The 18,885-nt window shown below is 43.5% G+C and overlaps 2 protein-coding genes across 3 annotated transcripts in view; one reads left to right on the top strand and one right to left on the bottom strand.

The window, feature by feature from the left end:
- The window catches only part of LOC119395776 (solute carrier family 41 member 1), a 61,398-nt gene extending 53,962 nt beyond the window's left edge, over window positions 1-7,436 (top strand). Inside the window, exon 12 of one of the 2 annotated variants that reach the window (XM_037662785.2) lies at window positions 7,172-7,436. The gene's annotated coding sequence lies outside the window, so the exon portion shown is untranslated. Of the gene's footprint in view, window positions 1-3,839 lie in introns of both variants that reach the window. The other variant, XM_037662784.2, reaches the window with a different exon arrangement.
- A 7,861-nt stretch (window positions 7,437-15,297) lies between these two features.
- LOC119395775 (prostaglandin reductase 3) lies at window positions 15,298-17,843 on the bottom strand. Its single transcript, XM_037662779.2, has 2 exons — window positions 17,304-17,843; window positions 15,298-16,647 (listed from the first exon to the last, which is right to left on the bottom strand). The coding sequence occupies exons 1-2, from the start codon at window positions 17,649-17,651 to the stop codon at window positions 15,871-15,873; spliced, it is 1,125 nt and encodes a 374-aa protein (XP_037518707.1). The 5' UTR covers window positions 17,652-17,843; the 3' UTR covers window positions 15,298-15,870.
- Between the last annotated feature and the right edge of the window lie 1,042 nt (window positions 17,844-18,885).

The following is an 18,885-nucleotide window of genomic DNA, read 5'->3' as shown; positions in this document are numbered from 1 at the left end:
TTAAGTCGCAAAGCCTATCTAACCATCCTGCATGGCAGTGCCCTGTGCAACTCTGCAATAAACTAATGCCGCCATGCATCCGTCAAAAGTTCACTTGGAAGCCCTTGAGTAGTGGCTTGCGAGCACAGCTGTACTTCATGTTTTGTGCACTTAATGGGATTTTGTTTTCTCTCTGCAAAAAACGACCAGGCAAGTTATTGCGCCGAAGTAAATGCTCGATTCCAAGGCTGTTTGTGGCGGCCTGCAACTTAAAATTGACATTTTAGTGATTCAAGCGATACTTCAAAAGTTGACAAATTAAAAACAATTGGTTAATATCTGATACTAAAAAAAAGCGCTGGTTTTACATACACGTGACTATGACTTATGTACAGTCGGTGCGATTTTTCTGAAGCTCCCGAATTTTTTTCTCTTAAATCTTGGTCCACGTTAGCTGACAAACCATGTGTGTGTTGTCTCACCAGATATGTGCAGCATAGCAAGAGCTACAGCTCGCATCAGTCAGCCATGAACCAGAAACAAGAGAGAGTCATGCAATGCCCGTTGCTATACTAGCCAAATTTCTCCTCCCTTCTCTGTGGCACGTAGCAAGTTCTCATTACTGATTGGCTGGAAGAACCTGCATAGTTTGTTGCCACACTGGAATTGGTAACACAGAATATAGTTAAATGCATCGTAAGTGTCAGTGCATAGCCTTGGAAACTCAAACTGTGATCTTGGCTTTGACATGTTATCAGGAGAAGAGAGAGAAAGGAAGGAAAAACACATGTGCTCAATTGACTACCCAACATGCGGGCTGTGGAAAGGGTGGATAAAATAGAGAAGAGATAAGAAGAGTGGGAAAAATAGCAAACGGACTGTTAGTGTGGCTGAGATCACTAGTGGAGCATTGCAGTGCCCCACTTATTGAGGCAAACAAACTGATACATCCGAAAAGGTTTCGCTTTATGCAGGCTTTCTATACAGTTGTGGTCAGCATGCTGTACACTAAGAATATCCTTTTTACCATTCGTCGTGTCGCTCAGTATAAGCAGCTGTTCTGGCTAAACCGCTGGCTTGCTGATTCTCACATGAAAAGCAGTGTTTTCAACTCCATGCAGCACTTTTCTGTTTAAAAACTATCAGAGGCACAAATAGTTTTGGTACTCCCAGACAAAGTGAAAATTCACACAATGTGTGCAACAAATGTAATCATATGTAAAGCACCCACAGTGAGGAGGACATAATTTTGAGGATTGTAGTGTAAAATTTGCGGACAGTGCACAGGAAGTGGTGGCCTGGTGGCAAGGGGAATTATGTGCTGATAAGCATGAGCTTGCTGATTTGACTCCTGTCACAGGGGCTGCATATGGATGGAGGTAAAATGAAAAAAGGCTTTTGTACTTAAATTTAAGTGCACATTAAGAGACATCAGGCGGTCAGAATTCAGTCCCCCACTACTGCGTGCCCCATAATTATACTGTGTTCCTGACACTCAAAACCTAAAAAGTGCATCATTTTTTGTTTTGCTGGCTTCTGAAACGTTTGTGTACACAGACTTCCACAGGGCATGGGATTAGCTTATTTTTTTAATTTCCAAACTACGTAAGTGACAGTGCCAAGTGTGTTGCCGAATGATCTCAACCATAATATGCGATCCTTTCTGAAGATTCATGCAAAAATGGAGTAGCAGTAAGTGCGAAAACTTTCAAAATAACTTAATGGGAAGTATGCAGGTTGATCTGTGTGCTGCATTCAACCGTTGTAATAAGCAAAATATTCACAAGTATGGCTTGGTGGGCTAGTTGGTATTGCATCTTAAAGGCTACAGCGCACAAAGACTGGGACAACAGAAGAAAACACAGGACGAAGCGCCGATGTCGGTGCTTCGTCCTGTGTTTTCTTCTGTTGTCCCCGTCTTTGTGCGCTGTAGCCTTTAAGAAGCAAAATATATCTTAATAGTTGCACCTGCCACTGGTTTAGCTGGAAAGATCTTTCGCGGCACAGTGGACTCTGGTATTTAGGCAGTATTACGTAGAATGCGCTGCTGGCAGCTAAGCTTATTAGCTGAAACAAAGCGCAGCCGAGTGTTGTTTTCTTTTTATTCTTTAAAGTCTGTGGATGCAATAGTATAGAGTGCATTGCATTTTTGAAAGCAAATAGCCTTTCTTTATATTTTTTTCTTGAGGCTGGCGTAATTGTAAAATGACCCCAATTGGTTGTGACTCTTTGGCAGCTGTCAAGCGCTGTACAGCTGCGGGTTGATTGCGACAGCGTCTCCTGTCATTTTGTTGAAAAATCTCTCATCACTGCAAATGGGAGACCAAAATCAAGGGGCAAAAAATAATTTCGGGAAAGCATGTGCAGCTGTGCTGTTCATTTTGATGTTGTGCCTGACAAACAAAGCACACACAGCAAATTGTAATGTATAACATCACTTGACTATGCAATCAAATGCGAGGTCATGGGCAGCCTAGTTAAACTCTCCTCTTGCGCGTGCTGGTAACACAATGAAAGCTCCTCTTTGGTCAAGCGAGCTATGCTACTAATGAACCCAGTCACTTCAGTTTGTTGGACTTTGTGAGTAGGCTGTGTTCTGTGCTGGCATTGCACAAGTCTGCTCATTTCCAGTCATGATTGCGCTCTATTTCTATGGCTGATTTTGCAGCCGTGATTAAGTTGAAGAGTGTGAAGTCGGTGTATCGGCATCTTATTGGCTAATAAAGCATTTGCACTAGCTTCACTTTAAAAGGGCTAGACTTGCTGATTACTCTTTCATCAGTAAAAAGTTACGTTAAGTGTCAAGTAGGAGATGTTTTTTTTTCCCATAAAGCATGTAGCTTATCTGCCAGCACTCCTCAAATTTGATGCAAAGTTTACACATGCAAGCTCACTCTACGGTTGTAGGAGCATTGCTTAATTTTACAAAACACGGATCGTGTTGTGGAAATCGTTTCAGTTTCTGACCATGCCATATGGATGTCTTCTTTTCGATGAGGAAAGGATAATAGAGGGGGGTACTTGGTCTGAGCTAGTTTCTTTTTATTGAGACGATTTCCTAAAGCAGGTGAAATCGGAAGCTGCAGTGACGTTGGGAAAACTTCAGTAAACGAAAAATTGTGTGTTGCTCGTAATTCTCTGCTGCTGCTTGAACTTTGGTAAACAGTCAGCAAGGTTCATGTCTATCCCGCAAGATACACACGCTCCGTTAAAAGAAAAGGGGAAAAAGTAGGCATGCTATCCCAGCTTTCCCCTGAATTGATATTGTGTCTGTGTGACTTCTATGAAATTTTAGATTAAATTTGAGGTATTAAGTGTGAAAATGCTGCAGTTATGCTGTATTGAACAACTGTGTGCTTAAACTATCGTGTGTTGGCGAGCAAGGAAAGGGCCAAGTGATTGCATCAGATAGCTCAAACTTTCACAATTATTCTAACGTTAGCCAAGAAGTTGCTGGAGATCATTTCAATGTTGTGAACTTGCATGTGACGCACTGTTCTTGGACTGGGGCATTCGATTATCAGCGTTTGCCTCATGTTTCCTTGTTTACTTGGCGGGAGTACTTGACATCTTGAGCATGATCCCGAGCATGAAGGCGCAGTGGGACGAGGAATGTGCGGACAATTGCTCAAGCTATGTTCTCGATCATGTACTTCGGTTCCTCTTTAAAGCTTTTTTTTTGCCTGTCTCATTGGGAAGCATTCAGGCTGGGGAAAATGTACCCTTTCGACTGCTGCATGCTTCATCATGGATTGCTGTGAAATTTGAGGTGGTGGTGCTTGATTTTATTTTTATGTTTTACATTAACCTCAAGGCCAAATCCTTGCCACAACTTATTTTAATTTAAAAATTCCTTCCAGGTGCTTGGAGTGGAGGAGTGCGCATTTGTGAAAACATTTTACCACGTGGTCTTTTGATGCATCTCTTTTTAACTGCATTCTGCCATAACAATGTGCTTTCTTATACTATGAACATTTCAAAGGCTGTGTTTGGTCATCAGCTGTAACACTGCGGTGCTGAAGTGTTGGTACTTGAGGACAATTTATTTGCCGTTTTATTCTGACATTGTTGATTCTTTATCGGCATACAAATGTGTTTAAACTAACTTATTGTAGCTTGTGCTGCGGCGATTGTATGCACCTGTTGATATTTTGTGCACTACTTCTGTATCTATGTATGCACCTTACCTGTTTGTTCAAGAACTTTTGGTCGTGTGAATCGTCGGAAAGCGAGCAACGGCTGCATCACGTTGTCAAACTATGAAACAATGGGTTCTGCGTGCAATTTGTTTATTTGTGTCAGTCTGTCATTTTGAACGTGATAACCTCTGATTTGTTTTAACCCAGTTTTTAAAAAAATTTGTTGCATGGCATTAGTTCACCTATTGAGGCTTTGTGTTTGGGACGAGTGACCCTGACTCGAGGGGCTTGCTGTTTTTGTGTAGATTTATTCCGAGTGGAAACTTTTCAAACTCTAGACTGGGGTTTGCAGTTGTATGCGTTCGGCTTCTGATCTGTTTGCTGTGCTGTAGTGTTTCAGTGGCGTCTTCTGTGCCTTCGGTAGACCACCACCCACTTTGAACCGTCAAGAATATGCACTGCAGCCGCATTTTAACAGTGCGAATATGTGTTGCCTGTATGTATAGAAATATGTACAGAAAAGCAAATTACGGTAATTCAGTTAGCGTACAGCAATGATGGCCATGCAGGACGTGCTAAAAGCAAATTAAACGGAATGAAGCCCCTCAAAGTTGGTAATTAAAGTGAAAAGACAGCAAAACTTGCGAGGTCAAGGTGTGGCCTTATATGTACAGGTGTATTAACCTCTTGATGTCTTCTGTTCAGTTTTAAATGTGAAGGTTACAGTGCAGTCAGTGGGACCTTCCCTCTTTTGCCTTCACCCTTCGAAAACCAAAATCATAAATTTTATTACTATTACTGCTACTACTACTACTGTGTTCTATCCGCAAATGAGAACTATAACTCTGCTTCTTTCAATGGGCACAAGTGTAACTACTTCAGATGCGTGCTGTTTCTTTGCTGGGAAGAGAAATGCTCCACTGACAATTATGCACCATTACATTATACACCTCACAGTGATTTTCGAAGTCTGCCATACCGGATGTCCCACATAGTGCTTGTCAGAGCTTCCAAGTGAAAGTGTGATACTGCGTGCACGAAATCTCATTCCTGACAAAGGTGGTTTAGTAGAGAAAGCACAGAATGGGCTGCGGAGCACGCGCTTGCATGTTGCCAGCGGTTTTAAGCTCTGTACCCGAGCTTACACTAGCAAATGGTTCATCGATTGTCATTGAAGCAAGAGCGTTGTGTTCGAATGTCTGTCAGCATGTCAAATTATGGTCAAGAGTCTTGTTCTATTAGCTGCAGAGGTGTGCGCAAGTTTCTTATCAGAGCAAGCAGTGTCTATTGGTTTCAATTCATGTTGCTATCATGGCACTGTGGTTGAACTAGAGTAAAAAAAAAATTCAATTGTCAAAAAAAAAGCTTGGCTGCTTGTAGAGCGAAGTAAAGCTGCAGTGCTTTCCAAAGACCTATTGTTTATGCCCAATGGTACACCCAGGAAAAATGCCACATTTTTCTGTGCTCTGTGGTGTTCTAGATTAGTTCTTTAACTTGTTGAGTTTACAGATAGGTGGGCTTCTGAAGCTAGACAGACACCCAACATCTGCAAGCTTGTCTTGAGGTCTGGCTTCCCAAAATATGGGCCATAAAGATGTCTTTTCTTTAGTCTCTGGTTTTGCAAAATCCACGTGAAACAAATGGCCTGCACTTCTCTCCAGTCTATTTAGCGGGTAAAAGCAGTGGTACCGCCTTGTGGTAGCAAATCATTCTGAACCAGAAGTACCAAAATACAGTGGCAAGGCCTAGTGGCACTTCCATGTACTCTGTATATGTATACAGTACCACAGTTGCCAGATACTGCTGAGCTAACCAGCAAATAATCATCCCAAATGAAACCCGAACAAAACAGTGCAACTTCTGCAAAGAAGTCCGAAAGAAGCAGGAGTTCAATCAATTTTCTCATTCTTGCAGATATGTTTTAATTATAATAAAAATGCCACTCAAATACAAATTGAAGGTAAAAAGGTAAATTATTTTGTACAGTGTAAACATGCGCAACTGTGAACGAAAGTACATATTCGCCTTCTTAGTCTCCAGGGTAGTCTCCACTCTGCTCATTGTATGTTTGCCTGTGCATAAGTAGCATTACTTGTTGACTCCCCCAACGTATGTTTGATTTCAACACTCAACTACACAAATTCATCGACAAACGTGCTGTTAGCGAATGTGATGAGCAGTGAAATAATTATATTTGCAGGAAAGACGCAAATAAGCCCCCAAAAACACGACAAGCACTGGAAAATTCTACAAGCAACTTGGAGCCCATATGCGCTTACTATTAGTGGAACTGGCAACTCTGGACAGTAGTCTTGCCAAATTTGCATGAATTCCGAGTCAATCAATGTGCATATCATTATGCAAGATTACTGGAGAGCTGGACATTCTTATTTCACTGTGAAAGCAGGCCATTGCAGTATAGTACAGTGACAGATGATGTTTCCGAGCTTGCTGGCACAGAAAGCTGTCTGTCGTGTGTGGTTCAAGCAATTGTTTGATGACTATCTTCTCCAGATAGGTTGCTTCTCGCTCGAGAGTGCAGAGTGCTGGCATTCATGGACTGTGAACACTTATTTCAAGATAGTAGGGTAATGGATACCTATTTTTGTATGCTTTCACAGCTTGTGTCTTAGCCAAGCCATATTCTTAGCCGTATAGTACTACTGTGGGCATTGTCTAGTTCTGGGATTGGCTGTGTCCGAGGCTTCCCAAGTGTTCGGGGAGCCAATGCATTAGCCGACATTGTAGTTTTCTTGTATGTACTTGTGTCAAGCAGCAAGGCCTTTGACGAACAAGCGCTTTGGCAAAGTAGTGACCTGATGCCGTTTTTTTTTCCCCTTTTTTTTTGTTGAGCCAGTGACATGCAATGCCCTTTAAAATAACCCTCTCAATCTGGTATGATAAACTATTGCTTCAAATTACTTTTTTTGGGGGGGGGGGTTTACGTTTTGCGAGTAAAACAGTCGAGCTTTAGTGTGAAAGTATTACACAGCACCACTTAAAGCCTCTCAAGCATATTGTCAATTTGCTAAGCCTTGGTTTTGCGTTTGCAGTACTGGAAAACCCTTTTATTACAAGAGGAGTATTTGTCTTCATCTTAATCAGCCCCAGAGCTTTGTGGTGTGGAAGTCAAATTAGTAGCATTGATTTGGAGGAACATAAGTGCATCCATCTTTAAACACCTTTTTGTCTTCATCGCTAAATAAAATGAAACATGCACGTTGCCATGACTGAAGCTGACAGCAGCGCGAGCTAGGATTGGCAGCCTTGTTTCATGCATTGAAAGGTCGACAGTGAATAAACACTTTTCGTAATGTGCTCGCTTATCTTTTACCATGTTTTAATGCAAGCCAGCGCTTCAGGTGTTGTCACGTGAAGCTGTGTTGTTCTATTGGCCTCTGTTGCTAACGTTTCTGTCCCGAATTACTGTTGTCGCCTGTGTTCGTCTCCAATTGTAACCGTCCCGTTTAGCCACACTTTCTTTTGTATTTTTGTTTCCCCTGCCTAGTCAGTAGGCATGTTGCCATGCCACCTGTGTTCCTGTTCCTGAAAAGCAGATTCAAAGATATTTTTATACTACCGCTGTTGTTGAGCCATGTATTTTTGTATCCTCTCGAAATGGACTGTTTTTGGAACCATGTTGACAACATTCCCGGCAAGGTGATGCCACTGTGTATCCCCCAACCTTGAGTCTCTTGCTACCCACCTTTTTCGTGCCAGTCGTGACCTGCTTTCCGCCCTAGAATGTCTCATGCAAGCTTGTATGAATGGTTCCGCAGTAAATGTTCTTGTTCACTGGAATGCATATGTGTGCTGCTGTCTGTGACTGTCCAAGTTTGTTCCGCTACCAGAACACAGTGAACAGCGGCTATGCTCTGGTGGTTACACATAGACCAGGTGTGGCGACATGGCAACTCAATACAGTACATGGCTCTTTGTGGATTCATTTCAGTCTTGAAGTTGTATACTAAGCCGTGTAGTCATTGTTCATTATGGTAACCCCCTTCAGATTTAGTGAACACTTGTCCTAAATGACATGATGCCTCAAAGCCGGGGGTATCAGTGATAGTAATTATTTTTAAATACATTGCAAAGACTGAGTTGCACTTAAGTTTGTGCGTCTGCACCAGCATTTCCAACGACATGGTTGCTCTTATGCCACTATGTTGTCACCTAGCAAATCCTCTTTGTTGACAGGAATAGCGTGCGCTAAGAATTATTTTTTTTCTGGACCAGCTTTTCAGGCACAGCTATTCAATATCCTACTTGTCAAGTAGTTCCCAGAGCTGAGGCAAGCAGTCAGTATCTGCACGTGCATACAACAAAATTTCAAAATGGTTAATATTTTTAATTTGTCTTTATGCTGTGTGGACATGTGTGGAAATGAGTCTTGTGTCGACATAAGACATGACAAGTCTAGTTTGTGCCTGAAAGGTTTTGTTATGTACACAATAGACAGATCTTAAAGGAAACACTCAGTCAGTGCTTGGCTACAAATGACAACTGTATAGCAGCATGAAGCCATGCAGAATGTTGTTTGTCTGATAGTGCACTGGGTGGCATTTTTTTTTCCCTTGATAAAGTAGAAGTGTCTCAGTTAGATTTGCTTTATTGCCAGTTAGCTGTTCACTTTCAAAAAAACAGACAGTGCTGGTGTTTATTTATGCAAAAACTGTGAAAACTAAGCAGTTTTCACTGTAATGCAACTGCCGTTTCTCTGAAACTTGGCCAAGTTAAGAGAAAATACATTTCTAAGGTAGTCAATCACACTGACGTCTAAAACATGTGTTACACTGCTGCTCTTGAACACTGTAAGTAGTTTTTGATGACTCTTTTGAATGTGTGCGAAGAGACAACCCATGGCATGGGTCGTCTTCCTTTGAATCCACTGAGCTTTCAGTGAGTGATTGTAGAGTTAACCCGCCAGCTATGAGCGCTAGGCATTGCAGTGAAAATTCAATAGCGTAATGGGTGAGAGAGCTGAGCAGTTTCACTACATGACATAGCTTTTCAAACCTAGTCATGGTATGCCTGCAGTGGTTAAATTACAGTTAAAAACTTCAGTATGGCTAGAATGGACTTTTTTTTTTCTTTTCTTAAAACTGAAAGTGCATAAATAAAAAAGTTCGTTTACAAATAAAGGCACTTTTCAGTAATGAATAAGGCAAACGCTCTACATTTTACTGATTAAGAAATTCAAATAAGGTGGGAAGATTGACAGAAGTGTGGACACAGATGACTAGCAGTGGTCAGACAACGAACATCACTGTAGCCAGTGTTTTGACAAAGGGACGTGTCAAAGATGAAAATCAATTCAGTTTTTGAAACCGGCCACAGTGACCTTCATTGAATTACTGTAACATAGTAGATTTAGTCATCCTTTCATATGTCATTCAAGTGATGAACTGGCATATTAAAGGCTCGTGCTGCAGATGCCAAGTCTCGTCATGGAGCTTCATGGTGTGTGCTTAGGAGCCCAGATAAAAGCTATCTGCTGTAGTCTGCTAGCGACTTATGGCTGACTTACAAGCAGCTTTTTCAAGGCCAAGCTAGCCTAAAAAATTCGTAGGAGTCCATTATGTGATTGCCTCGGTGTTGCGCTTTCGCAAAGACGAAGTAAAAGTGACACGAGTGCTGGCTTTTTAAAAAAAAATTTTAAATGCCGCAAAGGCAAAGGGAACGAAGTTAACACACGCCTCGCACCATGTGATAGTGTGAGTCACACAAGTGTCGTTTTAAAAAAATTTTTTTAAATCATGCGCATGCCGCAAAGGTGAAGTGCACAAAGTTAACGCGCGGCTCGTGCCATGTGGGTCACATGATGCTTCTGGCATTATGTGTGTTGTCACCGATGGCGGACACTGCCGGATGGTCGCATTCCACGACTCATGAGCCACTCAAGGCATTTGCCTTAAAGAAAAAGGTGTAGTCAGTCACAGCCTAAAAATAAATACAAGCTCTGCCCCCAGAACTGCGGTGCGCCTGCAATTCATCAGTGCATCAGTACTAGAGCATCATGCAAGGTGATTTCCATTATAACTGTAAGTACTTTTTCGGTGCTAATGTAAATACTATGAATATTAAGAAATAAAAGTTTTTCGTCTCTATTTAAAATATTATGTTTGACTGAGCAATGATGTTGAAATCTTTGCTGAAAACCAGCGACACAAACGTGTCTGTATAGGAAAATCATCGAGAGGTGTTTGATGTCATGGAAATGAGCAGATGTGATTGGATAGGGCATCTAGGCAAATTCTGTCTGGGTGGGACGGGGATGGCTTTTGGCGGGGCTTACATTTAATCTTAGGTTGTAATCGAGAGCTTCGCATCATTAATTGTCTAAGTATGGTATGGGTGCCGATTGTTCAGTCTTAGCAGCTGCATCCATGTCGCAAGCGACCTCCTACAGTCCCTTATTAAACTGATATTTCTATATGTTGCATTTCCCTTGCGATTTTATTGACATTGTTACGTGATCGCTTAAGCCCAGCGCATTGTTTCTCTAAGATGCCTTGGGAGTGGGTGAACTCCACCTATATTGCTGCAAAGAAATGCCTGAAATATGGTGGTATTGAGCACAGCATCCCAGTCTTCTAGCCATTAGGCCCCAATAGGATGCATGCCTTAAATTCACTCCTTGAATCATGTGGCCTGTGTTATGGGCTAGTTTCTCACATTCTTGACTTGCAACAGCAGGCGCCTTGCAACACTGCATATGTGGGATTGGCCCACGTTTTTCATCAGACTCCTTAATGCACAAAATATGTGCGATCTGTTTACAATACTGTTGCATTAAAATGTAAAAGCAATGAGAGTGACACGGCTACTTAGTGACAAATTGACATCTACAATGCACAAACAGACAGAGAAGAAATGAACGCAAGCGTTTCCTCCCAAGTAAGGTTCTTATTAAGAACAGTACAAATTATATGCATATAGTATATAATCTCCAGCCTGACTATGCCCACTGCAGGGCAAGGGCTTCTCCCATGTTTTGCCTATTAACCAGGTCCTGCTTGCAGCAGTCACGTTATCCTCACACACTTGATCTCATTTGCTCACCTAACTTTCTGTCTCCCCCTTGCATGCTTGCCTTCTTTTGGAATCAAGTCTGTTACCCTTAATGCATATACATATCTTGATATACATATACATATATATATAGACATGTACACTCGCATCTACAAAGTGGCACGTTTCTACATAGCAAATGCTGATTTGAAAAAGGCTACAAATGATAAGAAAACTGAACCGTGGACATTTGGGATGCTACCCAAAGGCATGAAACCTGCTGGAATAAACACCCTCACTATGAAATGAATAAAAGAGGAGGACTCAGTACAGGGTCTTCTCTTTTGTTAGGCATAAGTAAGTGAAGGACAGCAGATTACAAGTGCAATTACTAGACTTTCATGAAAAAAACAAATAACTGCCCCTGTTCTCCTTTCCTTGGCTTCATTATTTGTTAGCTTTAATATGTTAGTCCAACAACAAAGGGCCCGTTTATCAATTCCTCTTCAGGCGTATTTTATGGCATGTTTTGGGGAAAGTATTGGGAAATGATGGTAGAGCCAAAGATCATAGCAACAGGCTGGCCTTGATTGTGCAGCTGCTGTGCAGGGCGTGCCCAAAACAATTTCAGAAGTTTAGCAGTTTATTGGCCATCTTCGCAAAATTCCCCGCACACAACAGTGCAAGCAACACACTGAGCAAAAACAAATGTGTGCTGCATTGTCCTCATGATTTCCTTCCTCCTCTGCTGACATACCTTGTATTGTTTCAAGGCAGCTCTCTTGCATGTTTTGGTTGACCATCTTGCACCTTCTTACTGCCCTGTAAATTCAGTCGTTTTCTTCCGCTTTAAAATTTTAAATAGTTGCTTGGCCTTTGTATGTACGTTGACTCGAAGTGAGGCATAACAATGGTGAAGCCTCACTTTTGCAATTCTCATGCGTGAAAGCATAGCTGTTCAGTGTAGATTTTAGGAAGTTGTGGGTGCAAGCAGAGTTTGTAAGGTTGCTTAACAGCAGTCCTTGTAAGAAGCACAATCCCTGCTATCCTGAAAGAGGCAGAGACAGAAAAAAAAAAAGATAACAGAGAAACTAAAATGAACCGAAATGACTTGAGATTGAAAGTGGACTCGAGTGGTGCGAGGCACGGCTGCACGGTACTCCATGAATCTCCTATACTGATCAAACAAAAATCATTCCATATATAGACAATACAGATGTTAAATCACTTATGAATCAGCTTAGTATTACAAGATCCCATCTCTGCAGTAAGTTGACAAGAAAATAATGGCAAAAACTTGCATTTTCGTTCAGACTCCTTGTCAGTAGCTTAACGTTGGTACAACACAGTAGATTTTAAGATATCGTCTTTGAATAGTGCAGTAAAAGGTGTAGGAATATGTCGAAATCAGTTTTTGGCATCTGTGAAGGATAACCTCCTTTAGTTTTTCTGGTAAACCTTCAAAATCGGCAAAGTGTATTTATGTGGCAATTTGATGCAGCATCACCACTCATTTTTCATTTTATGACTGCGTTTTACTAATGAGCTATGAACAGCTTTCTTCTCTATTGCTGAAGTTTAAGCAACACAGCTTAACATTTTAGCCTCATTTTAAATAGTGAAGTGCTGAAAGCGCACCTCAGTTTGTCTCGCCTACGACACACTAGGAGCAGTGAAAAAGTGTCATTTCTGACAAAGCAAACATGTCTCCTACTTCCGCTACAAGTAGTAGACATATCGGAAATGTGTGCTGCAAAGCTTTATTCATTTCAATCCATTACCTGCGTCTATGTTATTATCAGTGTGCTGACTTGGGCAGTATGCTGAACTCTGTATGAAGAGGATGAACAACAGCATCCTATTGTGTTCTGCTTAGGAGCAGAGACATTACGATGACTTCATTACTGGATAGCCCGAATTTAAGTACCTTCTCTGGCATCGGTGCCCAGAATGCAGTACACGTCAGCAGTGCAGTGTGGAAATGCAGGCAACATGCACGTTGAGAGTTTGTTTCATAGGAGGCACTTATTTTATAACCGTTTACTTGAAGCTCAAATGAGACGGCCAGTTCAGCCGAAAATGCAGGCACTTCTTAGTCATTATGATGGATAGTGGTCACTGTGTATGCTGTCAGCCATAACATGACTCGTGTCATGTTATGCAAATTCTGATGTATTCGAAGTTCATGAAATAGCTACAAGATGTAGGAGCCTAGATAGGTCACAGTAGCTCTGGTTTGCCAAGAAATGCTTCACGTGTGTAAGTCTGGTTATGTATGTTAGTAAAACATACTCCATGTTAAACCTTACCCTTTGAAGTTTTTGCTTGCAGTGAACCACTAGTCAAGCCAGTATTGTGTTGAACAGGATGAAGCCAGGATTGTTGCTATATTGTTGTTTTAGAGCCATTTAGGCATAGAAAAAAAAAAAAGAGTATGAAAGCCTGCATAAGCTTTCAAATGGCTACTGACATTGGGTTGGTTGTTTGATACTAGCAATTAACTACCCAGCCACTGGAATGATAACGACATGTTAAATGCAATGTAATCATAGCCTGCTTTAACTGTTCACTGAGGATGACTGCCGTTTTGAGGAATATTCAATCACGTCAATCCTGTGTCAACTAGTTCCATCTTGCATAATCCCTTAATACATTTGCATTTCCATTAGTACATGAAAGAAATGAAATTAAACCATTCATCATAAATCTAAACTAGGCTATCGGCTACCCATCCACATGTGCTCTGTGGTCCACATTGTAATTATTCTTACACAATTAGCTATCCCTGGAGAGGTGCTGTCAAAATGTGCGACACATGGGGAACTGGTTTGAGAATAGTGTTGTCACTCAGTTTTATTCGACTTTTTTTTTTCTTTTATCAAAATTGGCCAGACTATCCTATATGAACTGCAGAAGCAGAATCTACCAATCTAGCTGAGCATAATATTACTCTTTATAGTATAGGCCTTGTAGACCTTTAGGTCTATCTTGGAAACTGACTTTTAATTTGTCTATGACTGGAGGACACTTGGTGCATGTTCAAAGAGTAGGCCGGCATGCCCTGTTAGTAGCACCTAGTGTGAGCTCACATTTAATGCTGAAGCATTGCAAAGATGTGTTTGGCATTGATGTTCAATCGTTAGAACTGCCTCTGGAGAATTGTCAGTCTGCTCCTTCTTTTTCAGACAAGTTTGCCTATGAACCCCATATCTTACACTTGTCCCCAAGAGACAGCAGTGTCTGGTGTGTTCACATTGAAATGAGGATAACAATGCTTGTCAACAATATCATTATTTCTTTATTTAGATCATACCTGTAAACACCAGCAATAGCATAAACATTCCCTTCTGACTGACCACACTTTCATTCTCCTTTCTTTTGCCCACGCTACGTTTCCATCATTAGTCTTTTGTGCTCGTGACAACGTCTAGCTTATATTCGAAGCTCTCAACCCTTCAGGAACAGCTTGTCCATAATATGAAGCAATAACATGTTGGATGTGGCCCTACAGATCTGGCACAGCTTTGAACACATTTTGCATAGGCCATGCACAATATCCCCAAATTCACACAACACAATTTGAGAAAAATTGGGAGTATGTACATGCATTGGCACAGGCAGCTTCTGATGCCTTAGAGCCTGTTTTCTTTCATTCTATAGCTTAGGCAGCCGTACTGGTGCGTAGTGCATAGTTAGCACTTCACAAAGTGCAAGGTTTGTGAGAGATAACTAATATGTGCTCGACAGCAGTCAACTAATTCAGTGGCAACAGGCACACTTGGACACTGTATGCACAAGGGGAAACAGCGCAAAAATGGGACGAAGAAAAAGTGACCACACAACACAAGCACTGTGTGCAAGTTTATTACACCGGAAGATATAGCTGAGAAACATAACTAAAAGAAACAAAACAAAACAAGCATCACGAGCGCAAAATGATGAAATGCAAGAAAAATCCGCCCCGTTTTTGCGCTGTTCCCCCTCTGCATCATGTACCAACTGGCCCCTCAGAACACCCTACCGTATGCACCTTTGCACTTGGTGTAACAGTCCCGTTTCAGGGGCTTCTGACAAAGTTATGACCAGCCAGTAATAAGGATTCCTGGCCAATAGCGCTGCAGTTTTCGCTGCATTCACTTCTGCAATAAACTTGCACCCGTCTTCTCAGTTATTTCATTGTTGTAAAGCAGGCACTTGATGCTGGACTGGTGAATGGTGAAGCTGCAAAAATGCAACTATCACAAAGAGTGGACTATGTGGCATTGTTGGCTGTAGCAGCTTCAGAAGTCACGAAAATTGCCACATGCAGCCATGTTGTAGCTTCGTATAGTCTGCCTTGATAAGCCTGTGACAGACGCTTTGTTACAACAGCTGTTCTAACTGCTGTGCGGTGGAAAAATTTTCTGCTCAGGGCTTGTCGCTTTCTTCGTGCATTCCATTAAACAACGTGCAACTCTCGGGGTTCCTCGCCAAGACCAGTTTAAAAGTCTTGGCATAATAATGAAACTCTATGTACATTGTGAAACTTCCAACTCGGTGCACAGCTCAGCATCGATAATTTGAAGCCTCCTTTCACACATTAGTTTGGCTTGCAATCATCGTTATATCCTGTGCCTTCAGCAGGAAACAGCACAAGGGCATATCTGTGGGAAATTTGGACTTCATGAACACCTGGCCAGAGCTGTTTCAGTCCTTTTTCCAAGTGATTACACGGTGAAAGAGGTGGTGTATGGTGCAGAGGTCAGACAAACTTAACAACCACCTTACCAACGCTCTTGCCAGAGTGAAGGTACTCGACACCGCGTATGCACCCTTCAACACCCTTCAGTTCCCCACCCTCGGCGTTTACTCCGAAGTCTACCCTGGGAACGAGGCTGCCGTCCTGCAGCATCATGTACAGCTTAGCCACATACTCCGGGTACAGGTCGGCATAGTGGGTAAGCAAGAAGCCCGCCAGAGTGGTCGAGCGTGCGAGCAGTCGGTAGGGCAGGTTGCGCAGGTCAACATCCGGGAATGGTTTGTCGTCATCGAGATAGCCCTTGATGGCGCCCACCACAACGAGGCGGCCCCGCGGACGCAGCTTCCCGAAGAGCGTGTCGAACGTCTCTCCGCCCACGGTCTCCCAGACGACGTCGACGCCTTCGGGGTACGCCTTACCCAGCTCGGCGCCCAGGTCGTGGGTGCGGTAGTTGATGACCTTCTCGCAGCCCAGACTGCGCAGGTACTCCTCCTTCTGGTCCGAGGAGCAGGTGGCCACCACGCGGCAGCCGGCTGCGCGCGCGTACTGCACCGCCAGATGACCCAGACCTCCCGCGGCCGCTGTAATTAGCACCGTCTCGCCAGCGCTAATGCGTCCCTGTTGGTCGAGACCGATGGCGGCCGTGAGGCCGCTTACCAGGAGCGCCACTACTTCGGGTATGACCTGTGGTATGCGGTACGCGCACGTTGCCTTCACGCATTGGTACTCGCCGAACGCGCCGAAGTTGGGGAAGTTGGTCGTGGCCACGGCGTTGCCGACCTGCAACAGTCAATCAAATACAGCAGCCAAATCAGGGACACACGCAATTCGGCCACATATGTGTACTACACGAATTACGTAATGCTGCTATCGCACGGACACTTTCCATCGCGATTGACGCAAATTAGGATGGAAATGCGCTTTTGTGGAGGGAAGCCAGAGAAATTTGGTCTCGATTGGGGCTCAATCAAGATCCAAGATAATCCAGAATATATATCTGCACATCACTTCGATAACAAATGCGTTGGTTGCGACAATAACTTCACAGCTTGCGCTCTCTGAAAGGTTTTATCAGAGTTCGGCTGAGTTTAGTTTGGCAGCCCCGTTTCACACACCAGCCCCTTTAAGATATTATCTTAACCCATATGATTACCCCGATATGATTATGAGTGACGCCGTAGGGGAGGGCTCCGGAAATTTCGACCGCCTGGGGTTCTTTAACGTGCACCTGAATCTAAGTATACGGGCCTCAGACATTTTCGCCTCCATCGAAAATGCAGCCGTCGCGGCCGGGATTCGATCCCGCGACCTTCGGGTCAGCGGTAGAGCGCCATAACCACTAGACCACCGTGGCGGGAACGCCCCCTTTAAGAACGAAACCGAAACTGCATGCGGCTACACGTCCTGCGGCATTCCCGCGGTTGTGAAGAGGTTACCTGAAGTCCATCGACGTCTGGGCCGACCGCGACCACCTCGCCGACCGACTCGAATCCTAGGTCGAACGGGTGTTGCTTTGGTGCGTTTACGTAGCGGCCGGCGGTTGCATTGACGTCCGAAGCATTGATACCGGCGTAGCAGGTGCGCACGAGCACTTCGCCCGGCCCAGGCTTCGGCATGGGCACCGTGACCACAGATACCGCATCGCGGAACTTGGGCGTCGTCTTTACGCACACCAGTTTGCGATACTCGGCCGGTATCTTCGTAGCCATGCTCGCCCTGGAAACGGCGGCTGCCGGCGCGCAGCGAAGCAGCAGCACTGCACGAGTCGCGAACTGAGGCAGCATATCCCCTGTCGCGGATCAGCTCTTTCCGGGAAAGGGTGTCAGTCAAGAGGCCGCGCGCTTCCTGCTGGCTCGCGACACTTCTAAATGATTGCGCCTACGGTGCAGCAGCAGAGGACAACTTGCTACACGGATGCGCCTATCTTATTCGGGGAGAGCGGCGCACGTGTTTGATGGAAGTGTGTTTGCTCAGCGCCTGCTTGTTTGCTTTGTTTTTTCTTCAGACTAGAAACCCCTGGTGGCGACGCTAGTTTCGATTGCCAGTGCATCCAAATAAGCACGGTTGAGAAGTAACACATTAATAACATTATTTAGAACGGAGAATGATGTTAGCTAGGGCCTACCAAGCTTGACCAAATTAACGAGCGTCGTGCGAGTTCGTAATTCTGTGAACGTCCGCACAAGAGCGACACCAGTGGTAAAATAGAAGAGGTGGCCAAACGAGCTCTACAAGCGCGTCGCCGAACCTCACGAGTTTCTCAGAACAGTCGCCAGGTTGCGGAACAAGTTAATGGGCCCAAAGGCGCGCATCGCAAGCTCTCGCTGTGCTGTAAAAGGCCGTTTATCGTGGCAATTTTTGAGGCTTTGAAACGTTGTTTGTGTTTTTAATGGCTTGTAGTAGCTTTCTCACGGTTTCGACCACAAAAATAAGTCTACCAAGCTCTATGGAGCTTAAAATTTCTGACGCAACACCGATCGCAAGGGACACCCGTGTATTTTTCTGGAAGCGTAAAAAATCACAGCATATCCACGTAGTGAATGATGATGAGTGGGCGAAGCTGCGGAGGTTCATCGGTAAACTGTGAATCTTCCGTGAATTCTGCCCAGTACATCATCACCGACGTGAGATCGGGCGCGTTTATACTAAAGGTTCGATGAGTTATGACGACTTGCAGCTCACTTTAATTTTACATGTACGCTGTGAATTTTCATTGTTTAGAAAACCATTGCTTTAGAAAACATCTGGCGTCTTTCGTTAAGCAGCTGGCGTCTTTTCGTTTTGCTTTAGAAACATCTGGCGTTCTTTCGTTTTGCTTTTACAAAACATCTGGCGTCTTTCGTTGGTTTATTTCATCAATCAACGGCGTTTTGAACAAAATTTTTAGTGTTTAATCACGCACAGGAGAAATCTCACCAGGCACTACCTTGGAGGTAAACAATGGCTGCTAATGGGAATGAGAGACAGAAGAAGTCGGCTTTTAGCTAACACTTACACTTCTACTTCTACTAACGTTTC

Source organism: Rhipicephalus sanguineus, chromosome 6, assembly GCF_013339695.2.
Source record: "Rhipicephalus sanguineus isolate Rsan-2018 chromosome 6, BIME_Rsan_1.4, whole genome shotgun sequence".
NCBI lineage: Eukaryota > Metazoa > Arthropoda > Arachnida > Ixodida > Ixodidae > Rhipicephalus > Rhipicephalus sanguineus.
This window is presented reverse-complemented; position numbering and strand designations above follow the sequence as displayed.